The sequence below is a fragment of the Onychostoma macrolepis genome, chromosome 06, assembly GCF_012432095.1.
Source record: "Onychostoma macrolepis isolate SWU-2019 chromosome 06, ASM1243209v1, whole genome shotgun sequence".
Taxonomy (NCBI): Eukaryota; Metazoa; Chordata; class Actinopteri; order Cypriniformes; family Cyprinidae; genus Onychostoma; species Onychostoma macrolepis.
This window is the reverse complement of record NC_081160.1, coordinates 33,538,076-33,557,536: the sequence shown is the minus strand read 5'-3', so window position 1 is coordinate 33,557,536 and position 19,461 is coordinate 33,538,076. Positions and strand designations below refer to the sequence as shown.

At 40.2% G+C, this 19,461-nt stretch overlaps 1 protein-coding gene across 2 annotated transcripts; it reads right to left on the bottom strand.

The window, feature by feature from the left end:
- Positions 1-46: 46 nt before the first annotated feature.
- Positions 47-18,848, bottom strand: zgc:65895 (uncharacterized protein LOC393546 homolog). 2 transcript variants are annotated; one of them, XM_058779081.1, is made up of 3 exons: positions 16,902-18,848; positions 3,071-3,122; positions 47-807 (listed from the first exon to the last, which is right to left on the bottom strand). In XM_058779081.1, exons 1-3 carry the CDS (start codon positions 18,269-18,271, stop codon positions 586-588), a joined length of 1,644 nt encoding a protein of 547 aa, XP_058635064.1. In that variant the 5' UTR covers positions 18,272-18,848; the 3' UTR covers positions 47-585. The 2 variants fall into 2 exon arrangements, with proteins under 2 accessions (XP_058635064.1, XP_058635065.1); XM_058779082.1 differs by lacking the exon at positions 16,902-18,848 and adding an exon at positions 3,375-3,745.
- Between the last annotated feature and the right edge of the window lie 613 nt (positions 18,849-19,461).

The following is a 19,461-nucleotide window of genomic DNA, read 5'->3' as shown; positions in this document are numbered from 1 at the left end:
ACCCGTCTTCCTCTCTCCATGTGAAGAAACGCAGCAGGACACCGGCTTTCATTTCCTCGTCATTTATTAAAGTCTATGTGCAACAGTTTAGTGCAGCTGCATGACGTCACATTGTTTTGAAGGAAACATGCACATACTGTGAGGTCACAGGTCAGACTGACCAGAGTGTGACCAGAGCCATGGACCGTAAGGCAAATAACTTAACGAGAGCAGACCTCGTTCACGAGCTCACAGAAAATCCATCCTGAAAGCGGATTCACAGTCCACTGTTTTTTTTTTGTTTTGTTTTTTTATACACATGACACAGAGGTCAAGGGGTCAGCGGTCACGCTCGTCCTCACGGCGGTGCTCGTTTGGTCTTATTCACATGTCGATGACAAAGTGCTCCTTATGAATTCAATACAGCTAGAGGAACAAAACTAAAAGCCAACCAATAAAACCAACAGAGCGACTGGAAACATGGTAAAAACACAAGCTGAGTGGCGGCTAATACTGTCCGGTCCGGCTCAGTCCAGATTGTCTGAGAAGCAGCGTCCGAGCCGTGTTGATTGTGGAGTCTGTTCACAGTATGGTCAGGAGAGGTAGTCAGGCGGTGGGTCCGGGGCCCGGGTTCGGGGCCCCTGCGGTGGGCGACCCGGTCTGGACCTCGGCCTGGAACTGCGCCAGCTGCTCTGGACTGGCCAGGTTCTTCAGCAGCGTGTTCTCCTGCTCCAGCTGAGAGTTCCTCTCCATCAGCTCCTTGATCTGCTCCTTCAGAACCTCCACCTCCTCACGCACCGCGTACATCAGGTGACTCTTCACCAGGTCCTGCGCAAACACAACCAGACATTACGACGAGATACAACAGCTTGAGACAATGAAGCTGAATGTTTAAAACAGCCGTTTTCTATGTGAATATCCATTAAACCCTAATTTATTTCTGTGAATGTTCAGCATCATTACTGCAGTCTTCAGTGTCACATGATCTTCAGAAATCATTCTAATATGCTGATTTGCTGCTCGAGAAACATTTCTGATTATTATCAATCAGATATGCTGCACAATTTTTTTTTTTTTTTAAGAAACTGATGCATTTTATTTTTCAGGATTCACAGATGAATAGAAAGTTCAAAAGAACAGCATTTATTTGAAATAGAAATCTTTTCTAACATTATAAATGTCTTTACTGACACATTTGAGCAATTTAATGCATCCTTGATGAATAAAAGTATCAATTTCTTAAAAAAAAAAAAAAACAAGCATTATTCCATATACATTACATAAATTTAAGCAGAAAAGAAGAAACATTTCTGATTATCATCAATGTTGCAAACACACAAAAATTGAAATAATTCCAAACGTTTGTCCACCAGTGTATTCGAGCAACAGAACGATCAAATCCACAGCGTTTCTGGCAGAAAAAGTCTGAAGAAGCTACAAAATCACTTTATTTTAAGGTGTCCTTGTTACACGTTACATCATGTACTTACTATTTTAATAACAATAAATGATGCATAATTACAACACTAGACCAAACCCTAATCCTAACCAAGTAGTTAATTCATATTACTCAGTACTTAAATATATAATTACACTGTAACAAAGACACCTTAAAATAAAGTGGAACCAAACATTCTCACGTCGCTGTTATTTTATTATCATTAATACACTATTATAGTTTTTATATTTTCAGGTTTTACTTTAAATTTAGTTGTAGCTTAAATCATTCTTTTATTAGATTAATTTGCACGTCAGTATTATTGTAGAATCTTCATATACTCATACTTTTTAATATTTAAAATTCTTAAATTATTTTTATATTTTTGCTTAAATTTTAGTTTCTTTTTTAATAATTATGCTGTGTGTTTGTCTTATTTTAAAATGTCTATATAATTCTTATTTGTTTTAGGTTATTTAGCTTTAATCGAAAACGTTGCCTTGGCAACTGTTTTTTATACTTCAGTTAACGTTTATTTGTTTTAAGTAATGGTTATATTTGTATGATTTTTGTTTTAGTTATTAATAATATCACGCCTCATGTTTTCAGTCATTTGTGATGAGGGTTATTTCCGCTCACACTCAGGGAGCAGTTTCTAATGAAGTATTCTAGAGCATCAGAACAACTAGAAACACGTGTATTCCTTCCAGAGTCCCATCAGGGTTTAATAACGAGCGTGAGAACAGCAGGGATTCTAGAGTCGAGAGTGAGATGCTCCAGAGTTAAAGCCATCAGCGATCAGGATTCGGCTGCTGGTCCTCCGGGCCGCAGAGGAACAGAATGTTCTTCATCCAGAGGGTGGAGCTGCTGGGTTATTCAGGGCATCTGTGTCAGCGTTTGCCTAGCAACAAGCACAGGCTCCAAATAGAGCCGGATCCACACACACACACACACACACACCGCCGGCGCATTTCAACAAAAACTCTCATCACATTACCAATCACATCCACAGCACCTTTCTCACAAACAATAACCCAATTATTTCACATAGCGAGCAGCTGTGGAGGAGAACTAACTGTGTTAAATGAACCGTAGCCTGGCTGTTCTACATTTTTATATTATGTATATCCATGACTGCATTATTAATGACATTAAACCGGTTTATTGGGCTTCCTGGCAGAAGTCTTTGTGTGATGGCTGGTTATGTAAAGATGATGTGAAGCAAAATATGACCACAAAACCAGTCATAAGGGTCAATTTTGTGATTGAGATTCATCTGAAAGCTGAATATATAATCTTTCCATTGATGTATGGTTTGTTAGGATCGGACAATATTTGGCAAATCTGGAATCTGAGGGAGCAAAAAAAATCTAAATATTGAGAAAATCCCCTTTAAAGTTGTTCAAATTAAGTTCTTAGCAATGCATATTACTAATCAGAAATGAAGTTTTGATATATTTACGGTAGGAAATTTACTAAATATCTTCATGGAACATGATCTTAATATTCTAATGATTTTTTTGGCATAAAGGAAAATGGATAATTTTGATCCATACAATGTATTGTTGGTGCTTATGACTGCTTTTGTGCTCCAGGGTCACATATAATCATCATCATCATCATCATGATGAAGAGCAGCTCAGACTCACTCACCATGGCTTGCTCGATCTTGTTGTCTATGGCCACAACACTGGCTCCGGAGGAACTGTGGGAAAGACGGAAAACACCCGGTCAGTTCATTCATTCATTTATTCATTTATTGGGATGATGTTGCATAAGATGTGCATAAACACAGCAGGAGAACCGGAATAACGCGACGCTTCTGCGGTCAGGAGCCTTCAGATGGACATTACATCACATTCGCGTAATTACACACAATCAGATTCACAGCAGCATCGCGATATCATCATCATCATCATCATCATCGATCTCTCTCTCGAATGAAGGTAATATTCACCTGTTATCTAGACTCTCAGCGCCCAGGACCGACGACAGAAACGAGATGGAAAAACTCCTCAGCTGACAAACACCGACATCCATCGCCAGCGGGTAACACGGAGAATTCATTCTATTCCGCCATCAAGCGCTCCGAATCACACAAACCGATGCAGAAGCGTCACATTCTCGGTCCTGTGCGTGATTTCTCCCGATGATTCCCACACAAAGGCGCTCGGAATGAGATTTACAGTGCGGGACATCCGCAGCCGCTGCGTCATTAGCATAATAAAACAGGGCTGAGCGCACGGCGGCGCGTCATTGGCTGAGAGCGCGGGGTATTTGACTAATCTATGCCGAGCCCCGCCCCCGCCTTCTGCGGCTGCTCACGAACAGAGCCGAACAGAGCCGACACGGGAGCGCGCTTATTTCCCTGTTTGCAAACACAGTCGCTGCTCGTTTATCAAAATATGAACGCGTTCCAAAGGAAATTCACTGTTCAAAAAAGAAAAAACTTATTATACTATTTATTTATATTATATTTGAAGCATTTCAGGTTGTGCTGCTAAAAAAAAGAAAAGAAAAAAAGTAACTGTTCTTTTTTTTTGTGCTGCAATAACCTGCCTTGTCAAATTTTAAATAAAACTAAACTATAATAATAATAATAATAACAACAACAATAGGTCCACAGGAAACATGCAACAGAACAACACCCATAATAACTCAAACATATTAGTATTATAAAGAAAGAGGCCACAGACTTTACAAAAATAAGAGAAAAAAAAAATCATTAAGCAACAAATGATGTTTATGTAAGCGGTGAAAGAGCAGAACCACCGTTGATAGATAAAGCACAGACTCGATTCTAGGTCACATTTACATTTATATATGTCATATACGTATATACACACACACACACACACACACATATTATATATATATAAATATATGATATAAATAAAGAATATATCACACTCCCTGTAAATAATCACACTCCCTTGTCAATCAAACCTAATCAATGCTTTTCTAATGTTAAAAAAAAAAAAAAAAAAACGACATCTATCTCTATACTATTATACATACATTTACACAAACACACATATGAATGAATGAATGAATGATACTCAAACTTTCAATGAAATTATAACAGCTCTGATGAAATGAATGCATGTCAAGTTCATTAAGGGCTTGTTCAAATATCCAGCTTTGACTCAGAACTTCAGGCTGTTCAACACATTTTTCTTTCCATACACACTGAAAGATGTATGAGGCCGTACTAATGCTTTATATAACCGCTACTCCACTGAACACAGAGACGGGGAGCAGAAACAAGACTCTCTAAAAACACATCAGCTCTGAACAAACCTCACCGCACCAGAGCGAGTCACCTCGAGATTTCAGAACGCAAAACACCACTAACTCCTCATTATTACCTGGTTTGAACAAACAAAACCATCAGACATGATGAGATAATTATCAACACAAAACATACAAACGCTTCAGATTCCGCACTGTTTCTACGTGACTAATCAAATGTGTGTAAATGTGTCACTGATCATCTTTACTGAAGCTCAAGATGCTGTTTGTCACACAACAATGTGTGTTTTCAGATGATATTTCACATTCACTATACACACTCACTGCAGGTCCTTTTTATCAGTAAAAGCTCTTTTAGTGGAATTATACAAGCGTCCAGCTTCAGCTGCTGCTTCTCGTGTCAAATCTTGACCGATTTTGATAAAGTAAACGTCAGAATACAAAAAGAAAAAGGTTATCACAAACATAAAAAAAAGCTGATATAACCGATTATGTGTCACCCCAGCTGAAGCTCTGTTGACAATCATGACAGTCATTAATCATGTGTTGATCAGTCTGACCCAGTTCCCATCAGCCCATCACACACGTGTTTACCTGCGGTGCTCCAGTTCCCAGAACAGCAAGCGCAGCGGCATCTTCTCCGGCTCCAGCAGCTCCGTCTCTCATGCAGGTATCAATCAAACGCCCTCACACCTCCAACACTGAGCCGTCACACACACACACACACACACACACACGCGACGCTCCTTCAGTGCTCAATCACACAGAGACGCTGAAGCAGTGACGTCACTGGAGTCACATGACCCACCACTGTTACACAAACAGTGCAGATCAGAAGAACCAGCCAATCAGGAGCCGCAGTTCGGACACACACCATATAAATGTGTTCTGCGCTCTCACATGCTGCTCGTCTCATCAGCGTCTGGTACACCACACACAGCATGAGCCCGACGTCCAGATACAGGACAAAGACATGCTAACAGAGGACATGTGCACACATGAACAGAGAAACACGCAGCCCGAGAACATCTACATCAGAACGAGACAGATGCTGAATAACAATTCAACAAATCCATCTACAGCACACACACACACACACACACACACTGTTACAATCTGAACATGAGAGATAGATAGATAGACAGACATATACTTTATTAATCCCAAGGGGAAATTCATGCAAGTTAGAGAGACAAAACCGTAAACAGGTCAAAATCAGTATAAATGATGAATGTGAATCTCAGAGCCACTGAAAATCAGGCTTCAGATTCTGCACTGCTTCTTTGTGACTAATCAAATGTGTGTAACTGATCATGTGACTCTTTACTGAAGCTCAAGATTTGGATGTTGGATGATCTCAGATGATCAGCTTGAGTTCATTAAACTTCTCACTCAATTTGTGATGCTGATATAACTTCTACAGAAAACATTGTTGCATTAAATCATAAATTGTGGGAAAATAAGTATTTTATTTCTTTGCAATAATTTGTGAAATTTACTTTCAATTTCTGAGTGAAATGTGCATGTAGACGCACACAGATTTTCCACAGCATCCACCAATCACAGCGCAGATTTACACGACACCTCATCAACACAAACCACAGCTGTCAATCATCCAGTGGGAGGAGGAGCCAGAGGAGGAGGGACAGCAGTCAATCTGACCTACTGCACTACTGTCTGTGTGTGTGTGTGTGTGTGTGTGTGTGTGTATGTGCTTTTGTGAAAAGTCAGGACATAGATGTGTATAATGACGAGGGTATGGCAGGTATTACAAGGTGAAGGTGGCATCTCAGGACATTGACCCATGTCCCCACTTTTCAAAACGCTTATAAATCACTCAGAATGAGGTTTTTTTGGGGAAAGTTGAAATGCACAGTCTCCTGTAAGGGGTAGGTTTTAGAGCCCTGCACGGGCCTCAAATTTATCAGCTTATCAGAATTACCGGCCCGAGTCCGACCCGAGCCCGTCTTTTTTTCCCCCCCTTCTCCTAAAACGTCTCATGTTTCAGCTATTAAAATAGTTCAGTTTTGTATGTAATGGCAAAGTGGTTATATTTCGTTTTTTTCACATTTTTTTTTTTTTATTAAGTTAATTTGGAAAAAATGTTTGGAGCATTTTTTGTTCGTTAAACAAGTTATTTCTTTCTTAAAGTAACGACCAAGCAGCCAGCGGCAGACCAGCAGGCTGATCATAGCATGTTTGATCGATTTAGCCTTCTCAAATCATCACGACTTGCCTAAAATAAAATCTATAGATATAATAAAACAGTTCAAGCATATAAAATGTTTAAACGTTAAACCTAGATAAATGCTGCATCCAGTAGTTTGTGCGGAGAGCAGCAGCGCAGGACATGGAGGCACCAGCGCAATCAATTGCATTTTTTTTTTTTTTTCAATGGAAACAACTTAAAATAGGCCGTAATTTTTGCTCATAAAGATAAGAGTAATACATCATTCGGAACTGTAAAGGGTCTACTTTTATTTGTGTGCTCTCACAGTATCAACAAAACGTCGTGCTTTTAAGAAAACGATACGCTTTCTGCCGTCTCGTCTTGAACAGAGCGCTTCACAAAAATGAACCGAAAGTCAGCGAATACATGCCTCACAGACATGATAAATATATATCTATAGAAAACTTTAAATTACTACTTAACGAAATAAATCAAATCGAAAACAAAAACTCATTCATTATTAATCCGTGAAGATGCACTTCTCTCTAGGCGCTTCTAATGAGGAGATGAATCCACACTGATGCAACACTGACACAGAAAACACTAGTTTATTAGTAAGTAATTCAAATATCTCCTTACTATTTCCCCCGGACACATTCATGGTAATTACTTTTGCTGGGGCTTTACGGCAAGCTTTATTGCGTGTATTTGAAAGCAGAACAGCTGCGCTGACGGTGCGATCGCTGCTGCTGGACACTAAACACCGTCGAGCCGCTCTTCACAGTCCCGGCACGGTCTCGTGTTGTTTCCACCAGCGCAGCAAATTTTTTTTCATCACTAATTGATAATAATAATAATAATAATTCCTTACATTTATATAGCGCTTTTCTAAGCACTTTGCTTAGACATTGATGGATGTCTAAAATATAAAAATAAGGAGAAAACTAAAACAGGCCCGAGGCCCGGCCCTCGTCTGAACTATGACGTGAAAATTGGCCCCAAGCCCGGCCCTAGGGATGTAAAAAAGTCGGGGCCCGTCGGGCCCGGGCCGAGATGCAGGGATCTAGTAGGTTTAGGTGTAGGGTTGGTGTAGGGCAATAGCACATACAGTAAGTACAGTATAAAAACCATTACGCCTATGGGATGTCCCCACTTTTCACAAAAACAAACATGTGTGTGTAAATGCGTGTGATGTGTGTGCAACCTACATTTGACAATCCCAGCAGCAATGAAACCCCGCACTTCATAAATAATCTACTACAACATCCACTCTGAGAGAAAATAATGCAGTAGAAGAGAGCAAAACTCCTCCAACTGATGTTTCTGCTCCACATATTTTTTCAACAATGCAGTTCCCCAGTTCCTGATATCTGTGAGGAATTCCAGTCAGGATTTAGATCGTATCATAGTACTGAGACTGCTCTCATTAGAGTTACAAATGACCTGCTTCTATCATCTGATTGTGGTTGTATCTCTTTATTAGTTCTACTGGATCTTAGCGCTGCGTTCGACACTATCGACCACAACATTCTTTTGAATTGACTAGAAAACTTTGTTAGCATTAGTGGAAGTGCCTTAGCATGGTTCAAATCTTACTTATCTGACCGCCATCAGTTCGTAGCAGTGAATGAAGAGATATCATATCGATCACAAGTGCAGTATGGAGTTCCTCAAGGCTCAGTACTAGGCCCGTTACTTTTCACGCTTTACATGTTACCCTTGGGAGATATTATCAGGAGACATGGTGTTAGCTTTCACTGTTATGCTGATGATACTCAGCTCTATATTTCTTCGCGGCCCGGTGAAACATACCAAATTGAGAAACTAACGGAATGCATAGTCGATATAAAAACTGGATGACGGTAATTTTTACTGCTAAATTCTGAAAAAACAGAGGTGTTAATTATCGGACCTAAAACCCCACATGTAATAACCTAGAACATTATCTAACACTTGACGGCTGCTCTGTCAATTCTTCTTCATCAGTCAGGAACCTAGGTGTGCTGTTCGATAGCAATCTGTCATTTGAAAGCCATGTTTCTAGCATCTGTAAAACTGCATTTTTCATCTCAAAAGCATATCTAAATTGCGACCAATGCTCTCAACGTCAAATGCAGAAATGTTAATTCATGCGTTTATGACCTCAAGGTTAGACTATTGTAATGCTTTATTGGGTGGTTGTTCTGCACGCTTGATCAACAAACTACAGTTGGTCCAAAATGCAGCAGCTAGAGTCCTTACTAGAACCAGGAAATATGACCATATTAGCCCGGTTCTGTCAACACTGCACTGGCTCCCTATCAAGCATCGGATAGATTTTAAAATCTTGTTAATTACTTATAAAGCCCTGAATGGTTTAGCTCCTCAGTACTTGAGCGAGCTCTTATCGCATTATAGTCCTCCACGTCCACTGCGTTCTCAAAACTCCGGCCGTTTGATAATACCTAGAATATCAAAATCGACTGCGGGCGGCAGATCCTATTCCTATTTAGCACCCAAACTCTGGAACAGTCTACCTAACACTGTTCGGGAGGCAGACACACTCTGTCAGTTTAAATCTAGATTAAAGACCCATCTCTTTAGCCTGGCTTACACATAACACACACGCTTCTATTATTCAAATCCGTTAAAGGATTGTTAGGCTGCATTAATTAGGTCCGGAACCGGGAACACCCCCATAACACACGATGTACTCGTTACATCGCAAGTAGAATGGCATCTACGCTAATATTTGTCTGTTTCTTTCCTAGTCTGTTTCTCAGTCCGTATCCGGTCAGATGGTGGATCAGCACCAAGAGATGATGTCTACAGCCCTGATCGTCAGCGGAGACCAGGACACCCAGATGACCCCCAGAGATATATCCCCAGTGAAGACCTCGATTACAATACAATAAAACTAAAAACAAATATAACTAAATAACTAAAATATAATAAAATACCTAACTACATAATACTATTATTGTTAGAAATTACAACAAAATAAAAAATAGAAATATAAACTTTTGAACTGCGGGTTTCGTCTGGTCAGAGGAGAACTGACCCCCGACTGAGTCTGGTTTCTCTCAAGGTTTTTTTCTCCATTATGTCTCAGAGGAGTTTTGGTTCCTTGCCGCTGTCGCCTCTGGCTTGCTCAGTTGGGGACACTTCATTTCTAGCGATTATCGCCAATTTGATTGCACAGATACTATTTAAACTAAACTGAGCTAGACAATGACATCTCTGAATTCAATAATGAAATGCCTTTAACTGAAAATTGAGTGTTTAATCTTATCATTATACATTACTGACACTAGGGTTGTGCCGATAGACGATACTATCGTCTATCGGCGATAGTCATCCATATGGACGATAGCTAATAAAATGACGATAATATGGCTTATTTTCTAGTTCTTGTTTTTATTATTATTAGGCAATTATTATTATCAAAGTACAATTCATTGGCCCTTGCATAGTTTCACACTGACATCGTCGCGTAACCTTCACCCACCAGACCGATGTGCAGAGGAATATATAAAAAAAATCATACATAAATTTATCAGTGTTAATATACAAAATTATGTAATAATATAACATTTTGTTATTGTGTAGTTATGTTATTTTTGTTGTTGTTTACACTTTATGCAACTAAAACAAAACGAAAATCATGCGGTTTTGCCGTTTTTAAAACATGGCTAAAATAACAGCTGTACAAAATGATGTCTCTTTATAACAAGCAGGCTTGACATAATTTGTGAATGAAGGAAATTTAGTTTTAAAGTCGCTTGTAATACGTTTTCAAAAAGGAGTGATTCTCTTTTAGAAATCGTCATAAGCATTCCTTGCAAGCCGCAAATGTATGATGCGTATTCAGAATAAATGCACAATAATCAGTCGGCTATGAAAATGAAAAGCAGGTTTATTTCAAACTCCAACTTGTTTAACATATTTAACATAAAAGAGTGTTTATCTTGTCGCTAATAGCCAAACACGTTTCAATAAACAAAAAGCAAAAAAAAAAAAAATTAAATAACCAAGAACTAAAACAATGCAATCTTAGTTACATTGCTTACAGATTTAAAACAATATGACTGTTTACGATGCAAGAGTAATGCTTCTGTCTACAGATTTTTTGCCAAAAAAACAAGCTGGTTAACTTTTTCTGGTTTGAGTAGGCTGCGAAGGGAGTACTTATGTTGCCGGCTGCGCTAAACACACGCTCTGAAGGGGTGCTAGTCGCGGTAACACACAGGTATTTTTTGCCAGGTTTGCCATTAAAGGAAAACGGCATCTATTTTCTTTCCACCAGTCCAGTGGCTTGTCATCACCATCAATTACTTCCTCTTGTAAGTAAGACGTGATTTCAACCTTCGAGCAAAGTCTGCAAACTGCCTGCGTGACATCAGTGTGGTCACCTTTTTCATCTGGTGTAAACCCGAAATATTGCCAAATAGGCGATGTGGCATTTTTCTTTCCCACCAACTCCATCCTCCTTGTCAGAATGATAGACGGTCCTCATTTCCCATGTGTCATTCCGCGTGATAATTAATAATTACGTTAATATTTAAATAAAAGTGTAAATAAAATTAGTCTACATTTTTTTAATAAGTAAATAAATGATCTTATAAATAAGCAAACAAATACATAAATAAGCAAAAAATTGCCCCTCCCCCCGATACTATCGTGTATCGGCGATCTTACAGGCTGACAATAGGACGATATGACAATGGGCATTATCGCGCAACCCTAACTGACACTATCCTCTAATTTGATACTGTTAAGTGCTTTGACACAATCTGTATTGTTAAAAGCGCTATATAAATAAAGGTGACTTGACTTGACTTGAAATAGTGCTGGAATACTAAATATGGATCAGTAATAGGGGTGTGCGATATTAACAACAACAACAAAAAAGATCTCAATATTTTCTGGGATTTTATCGATAACAATAATTAGATGATATTTTAGAGAGTGTTATTGTGCTGGTATCTTAAGGACTGCCGTGGACAGCTGACTCCTAAAGTTTTTGATATTCTTCATATTCTGTGTAGTCAGCTCATACTGATAGAAATCAATATTTTCCAATGAGTGAGTTGATTTTTACCTTTTATGGGCATTTTTACCTTTATAAAGCCTTTATGTATTATGCATCATTTTTTGAGTCAAATTCTTACATTTAATCAATCAATTAAAACATTTGGGCTGTTACCAAACAAATAAAATCACTTCAATCTTCACAATGCAGAGGAAACACAGAAGCTGCGTCTGAAGAGGTGTTTAGATGCGTTTACACACGGTTTAATGCAGAACATGAATAATGTTTTCATATAGTAAAAATAAAACGTTGAATACTGTTATTTGAAATTATTTAAATAATAAAAAGAAACTTTAAATGTGAAATTAAAACCGCTGCCTCTGATTTTTGGAAAATATAATACGATAAAGTCAAAATCACACATTGTTAAAACAACAATTAAGATATGAATCGCAGATGATATATATTGCACACCCCTAGTGAGTGTGTGTCTCGATGTTACATCACAGATGGCAACACGGTGAGGAAGATGAAAATATCCACACAATGTCAGACTACGGTTGCCATGGCAACATCAAGGAGGCACTAAGAACCCCTTTTCCACCAAGGCAGATGGAAAACTACATGAGCTGCTCTGTCTGTGTGTGTGTGTGTGTGTGTCCTGCGCTAGGAAATGCTGACAGACGAGCGCTGCAGTGACAGCTGAATCATCACTGCTTGCATCATTGATGCATAATTACTATCCACATATGAGCTCATTTAGATCTCAAGATTTCAAACGTTTGTCTCCCTACAGGACTGCTGAGTCACTCTGGACAAAAGCGTCCACTAAATGGTTTAAAATATGATTAAAAAATGCTGAAAACTGTACAAAAACACACACATATACAAATACATTTAACCTAAAATACTGATGCTGAAGAAACACAAATCCATGTCATCTGTCCACTTTCCACTATCCGTGAGTGTGTTTCTCACATTTCATCACTCTGATGCAGGGCACATAGCAACTGTTGCTAAGGCATGCTGATTGGCTAGAGGTCTCTGCGCTCTTACATAAGAGTTATGATGGGAGCGAGCACATCCAGATCAACACACACACACACACACACACCCCACAGAAACCAGACAGACGTTCAGCTCTGATGGGTTTCCTCTGACAGACAGACTAATGAGCTCTAACGAGAGAACACTAATGAACACCAGATGTGTGACAGTCAGACAGCATCTTCATTTTACACACAGTCCAAGACTAATGTATAGATTAATAATAAAAATAGTAAATAAAGGTGCAGTAATGCAGCTGATACCGATTCAAGATGAGTAACTGGATGAACGAAAAGTCTCATTCTAAAAATGAAGCCCGTTTACGCATTTAGTAGATGCTTTTATCCAAAGTGACTTAAACATGCAACAAAAGCAATTTGTCAGAAAGACAACTATATTTGTAACACAATGCCAGGTTTATTAGCTTATACTACATTAGGAAGTAAGCTAGAGGAGAGGACGAACGATTTGATTTGAGGTCTATAACAATTTCTCACAGTGTGACATTATTATTAATTTTTACACGTACTTAAATCTCTGTCAGTTTCTCATTACTGTAATGTAGGATTCCTTTTCTGCAAAGAGAAATATGATCCGAACATGTTCTTGAGAGATTCATCCAATTTCAATTTCTCTCTAAAGGAGATGAATAAAACTAAAACTGATGAAACACACACACACACACACACACACACACACACACACACACCTGACGTCTGGGCAGCAGAAATAGGGCACAGCGGGTGACATTTACAGTCACATGAGCGTGAGCGCAGTCAGAGCTGCAGTAACGCATGCGACAGAGCGCAGCTGCGAGTGGAGATTCACTGACATCTGCAGGACAAACACAGCACTGCAGCTGCTTCGGATCAAACCCATCACACACCTGCCAACTCATCATCTCATTAAAACCAGAGTGAAGAGTAAAATACACCCGTCTCTATCATAACACAAATCTCAGAGATAAACAGTTATCTTCCTAAGATCAAGACAGTGGCTAATATCAGCTAAAACCAAAAGATTCATGCATAGAAAACCACAAAACCAGCAGAAATACTGTTACTATGGAACTTCATTCCATAATAGTGGAAACTATTTTACCTCTGTAATGTGATCTGCACTGCTGCTCTTCTACAAGATTAATAAACGTAAATGAACAATACTGAATATTCAACAGATGATTTAAGACCAAGAACATCATATAAGAAAGAGTCAGATTGAGGTTTCATGTTCAATATTAATAAGGAGGTGAGTCACATGACTGATGCTGAGCACTGCACTGATTACATACATGAGACACAGCGATGGATTCACACATCAGTGATTCAAACCCACACCGTACCGTACTGTACTGCACACACTGTACTGTACATCGGTACGGAGCACGCAAACACTCCACTGTCATCACAGGGCCTCGTTACACTATACACACTTAATTCAGCATGTGGCATAAAATAGTCATTTTGTGCGATTTTATTTTAATTCCAATACTGTGCTTTCACTTTTGTCAGTCAGATCAAACAATGAGTCGAGAAAGATGTAAGATTGATTTGAAACGTTAATCTCAAAGTAAAAAAAAAAATAATTGAAATGCATACAATCAGTTGCTTTAATTTTCATGGTAAGAAGGGTTTCAAATGCAATGAAATTTTTACAGTTTCTATGAATTTTGCAGTTTCTTGTTGAGAGCTTTTAAAGACATCCATGAAAAAAATATTGTAAATAATTAGAATGAAAGAATTACGACAGAATAAAAAAAAAAAAAGAACAATACGCTATATTACTATAGTATTTGTTTTTAATGTGTGGTAATACTTTATTTTGAGGTGTCCTTGTTACGTTACATATACTTACTACAGAATTTGCACAAAATAATGCATAATTACATGCAATAACCCTAATCCTAACCCTATAGTAAGTACATGCAGTTAATTAATAATACTCAGTACTTAAATGTATAATTGCACTGTAAAAATAAAGTGTAACCAAATGTGTAAATATATGCGGATGTTTCTTGCTCTCTTAGAGCTGCCAGTCTGAAATGTGTTGTACCTTATGCAATGACAATAAAGCATCTTTCTTACTTTTTGAAAAAAACTTCCTGAATGAAACCTCTGCCAAGTATTAAAATCAGTGAGCACTTGACCAGACACACAGAAGATACAGTTACTGATGAAGCAGGAGGATGTGTGATCATGTGTGATATTATGGAAATATCAGACATATCAATCTGATTCGTCAGGACTAAAAGAGGAGCTCTGTAGCAAACATATGAGCACAGGAGAAACTACTGACAAAAACTGAGCCTGACAGAATAGAACAAACACATAAAACACTGAACAGATGACTGAAATTATAAAAGATGCCACGTGATTTATATTTAATGCTCCTGTTAAACACCTGAGAGATACAGATCTATCAGAGAAACAGAAAAATCAAGCAGAATTCATGATGTACTCGGTAACTTTAACCCTGTGGATGGTAAACAGGCCGCATCACGCAGGTCAGCGGCGATTCAGAGCTGATAAAAATGACGTAAATCAACACAAATCAATCCACATCAACTGCATTAAAGCCCTGCAGGACGTGATGAGTGTAACGACACGCAGCCACCGCAGCATCAGCACCACACTCACAACAGCATCTTCTGCTGAGTCACTGCAGATGCGTCACCATGGCAACCAGACCGATCCACGCGTCAGACCGCGGTCAATCCAACACACTAGAGCTACTGACCACACTCCAGCAGACAGAGATCAGGCCGATTGCTGGGAAAAGTTTTAAAAGAGATGAAGAAAGAGGAACGACGGACGAGTTCTCTGGAGACGAGCGGATATATTTAGAGGCACTAGACTGACCTGACATTGACCACAAACAGAACAGCCTGAAGAGAAGAACAGAGCGCCTCATTCAAGGACAAACTCTTCATCAAACCACTGCAGGAGAATCACACTAAAGCTCACTAGAAAGATTATGCTATTAAAATGTCTCACTCCGGAATCAGAGATCTGCATTACAATAATTTGGGGTTTACTGACATGTTAATAACGTCACAATACAAAAATGGTCCTAAAAACAGGAAGGCAAAATATTACAACTTTCTCTGATTTTGAGTTGAAATATGAAAAGGGCCCTAATTTCACAACAGTGCGTACGCACCGATGCATGCGTGACGAGTGCTTGCTTACACACAGTTTCACACAAAGTGTGTGATCTACCAACTTGCACTTATATGTAGGAATGTGTGTAAATATAAGGACAATATATAGAACCTGTTGATAAATGAGGTCCCGGACATGAGATTCACTCTTCAATGAGGTCAGATGCATAAAAACATTTTTGGTAACACTTTAGGATAGGGAACACTTATTCACTATTAACTACGACTTTTCCCTCAATAAATTCCTAATTTGCTGCTTATTAATAGTTAGTAAAGTAGTTGTTAAGTTTAGGTATTGGGTAGGATTAGGGATGTAGAATAAGGTCATGTAGAATAAGGCATTAATATGTGCTTAATTACTACTAATAAATAGCTAATATTCTAGTAATATGCATGCTAATAAGCAGCTAGTTAAGAGACCCTAAAATAAAGTGTTACCACATTTTTGTTGCTTGAAATAATTAAAAACATTAAATTTAAAATAAAACCTTTTTTTATTTAAAAAAAATATACTTTTTCTAACTTTATTTTAAAATTTGTTTGAAGTTAAATGTACTAAAATAAAAATATTAATAAAATTATATAGACATTTAAAAAATACATTTTAAATATCTATTTTTTTACACTAAGTTTAAATACATCAAGTTTACCTAAAATAATGAAATATTTCTATTAAAAAAAAATATATAATAAATTATATATAAATATGAATATGAAATGAATAAATGAAAAGAAATAAACTTCAAAATATTAATAGAAACTATAAAGGTATCTCAATTATCCTAAAATAACATTGAACACAATCAGAGTCAGCGAACAAGTGGTTTCTGAGTTTGTCTCTTACCTGTCTTCATCTGCTCCACTCGAGACCGCAAAAGCACTGGCAGCTCCGTCCTGTCCGAGAGCGGCCGCAGTCGGTCCTGCGAGGCCTGCCCTGCCTCCTGCAGCCAGCGACAGCAGCGTGTGGTGCTGCAGCAGGAGCCGCTGAGCATCTTCCAGCTGCGAGGCCGTCACGTACGCGGGGCCCGCCAGGTGCAGCGGGGCCCTCAGTGGCTGCAGGTCGCTCTGAGCGGAGCTGGAGCTGCGGGATGAAGACAGCTGCGCTCCAGGTTGGTCCGGGTTGATGCCCATCTGCAGGGGCCTCGGAGACACGGGCCCCAGAATCCCGATGGACACTGGAGTGGCTCTGGGCGACACTGCGTTCGGAATCGGAGGAATCTGAAGAGGTTGGAGCTGAGCGTAGCTGCTCGGGGGCTCTACGCTGTAGGATCGAAGCGGAGCGGATGGGCTCTCCGTCGGAGCGGCAGAGGCTTGAGGCATCAGGTGAGCGCCTGCGTCTTGAGCGTAAACCTGCTGGACATCTCCGCCGCCGCCGCCGCTCATGGTGCTTCCAGAGGAGCTGCCGCTCGTGGTCTCGTGCTCGGACTGAATGACGCTCTCCACCGCTCTGTGAGCGACGGATGCGACGGACGCGACGTCTCCAGGTGGCGCGTCTTTTTCGTAAAACTCCGTACAAGTCCAGCGTCCCTTCCGAAACGGCTCCGAGTTGGAGTCCAGCTTCACGACCCTGAAGCGCGACGCGGTGGTCGCCGGAATTGCGGATACAAACGGCATCGGAGCTCCAGCCGCGGAGTCCGTCGCGACAGAAACCGAGCTCGACGCGGATCCGCCGGCCTCCGCTTGAACGGAGCGTCCGCTCGGGGCCGGAGCCTGCGGAGCCTGCGGAGCAGCGGGGATCGTTGAAGGAATCGTAGAAGGAATTGTAGAAGGAATCGTAGAAGGAATCACTGAAGGATTCGCCGAAGGAGCCACGGATCGTCCGGTCTTGTGTTGATGATGATGATGATGATGGACACCGTTGACCATGTACCCCTGGTGCATCACCGGCTCGTTAGGCGACGTGACTCCCGGCGTCTCGCCGCCGTGTAAACTATTCAGCGTCTCCTCAGACGAGCTCCGCTCGGGGACGCCGGTGTCCGTGGCTCGGGAAACCGACACGTCCAGCATATCTGACGACGACAGGTCCTCGGTGTGCGACTCGTCCATGTCGTCGTAGCTCTCGGTGTCGTCGGCGATGCTGTTGTTGGCGCTGGCGGAGGACACCTGCGCGGGCAGGACGCTGGTGATCTGGAAGCCGCTCTTCTTCTTCACCGTCGGGATACCGAGGCTGTGCGGCCCGGGGGACGACGAACCGGCCGGCGGCGGATGCGCCATCACGGCGGTCGTCGGTAAACGGTGCGCTGGAGCTGATAAACACGCTACAGTCGGTGCAGTGACGTCGTTATCAAACCGTTTGTAGTCCCCATTTAAAGAGTTTGACAGCTGCTCCGACAGATCTCCGCGCTGCTAGTGATCAGCGAGTGTTTATGATGAATAACGCAGGCTAGTGTCGGCTAGCTCCCGGTTAGCACGGTAACCGCGCCGGTTGGTTAACCGACAGCGAACTCAATCCATCAGCAGAATATCGTTAACTTTATGTCCTGATAGATATACGCGTTTGTGTCAGCGACACGCGTCAGTTACCGGTTGATAAATGAACATAAACAGACCGTCGACATCACCTCAGAATTGCAGACGCTCCTCCGAACTCTTGATTTGAGTGAATTGAGACTCAGACGCTTCGAGTCGCCGGTTAAATCCGTTTCACGCCGCCTTCTGCTCTCAGGCCTGCGTGAGGAGGGGAAATGGCTTCATTCGCAGGTTTGCTGTCTCATCCCGTCGCTGTCTCATCACTGCTGGACGCTGTTAGCACGCTAACCGACGAGCTAGCAGCTGTGGTGACGCCAGCAGGGGGCGGGGCCGCGGCGCGCAGGACACGCCCATCGCTGATCCGGGAATCCTGATACAGTATGGACAGTCATTCACGACTGTTATATATGTGAAAAATATAACAATTCTAAAAAATATATAAAAAGTTTACATTATAAAATAAACATCATTTAAAAACATTTTATTGTTGTTATATTTTACATGGACTAATTAACCTTTTAGTAAATATTGCAGTGTAAATAATTGTTTTGATGTAAATAATTGTTATCAGTGACACTAAAGTAATAATATTGAAGTAGAGCACCTGTAACAATACATCACAGATTTTTAAAAGCAATTTATATATGAAGAGTTCGGATGCAAAAGCCTCTAAATGCCGTCTGAAATTTTCTTCTAAAATGTGGTTATGTTCAGTTATTTCACTTTAATAACAATGCAAATAACCTATTCGTTGCCATTAAAGTGAAATCACTGAACCTTTGCATCTGAAGTCTTCACACACACACACACACATATATACAGTATATATATATATATATATTACAATATTACATGGACTAATTAAGTGTTTTGTATATTTTGCAGGGTAAAACTGTGGTAAAAAAAAAAAAGGTTAAACAGCTATACTAGGCATA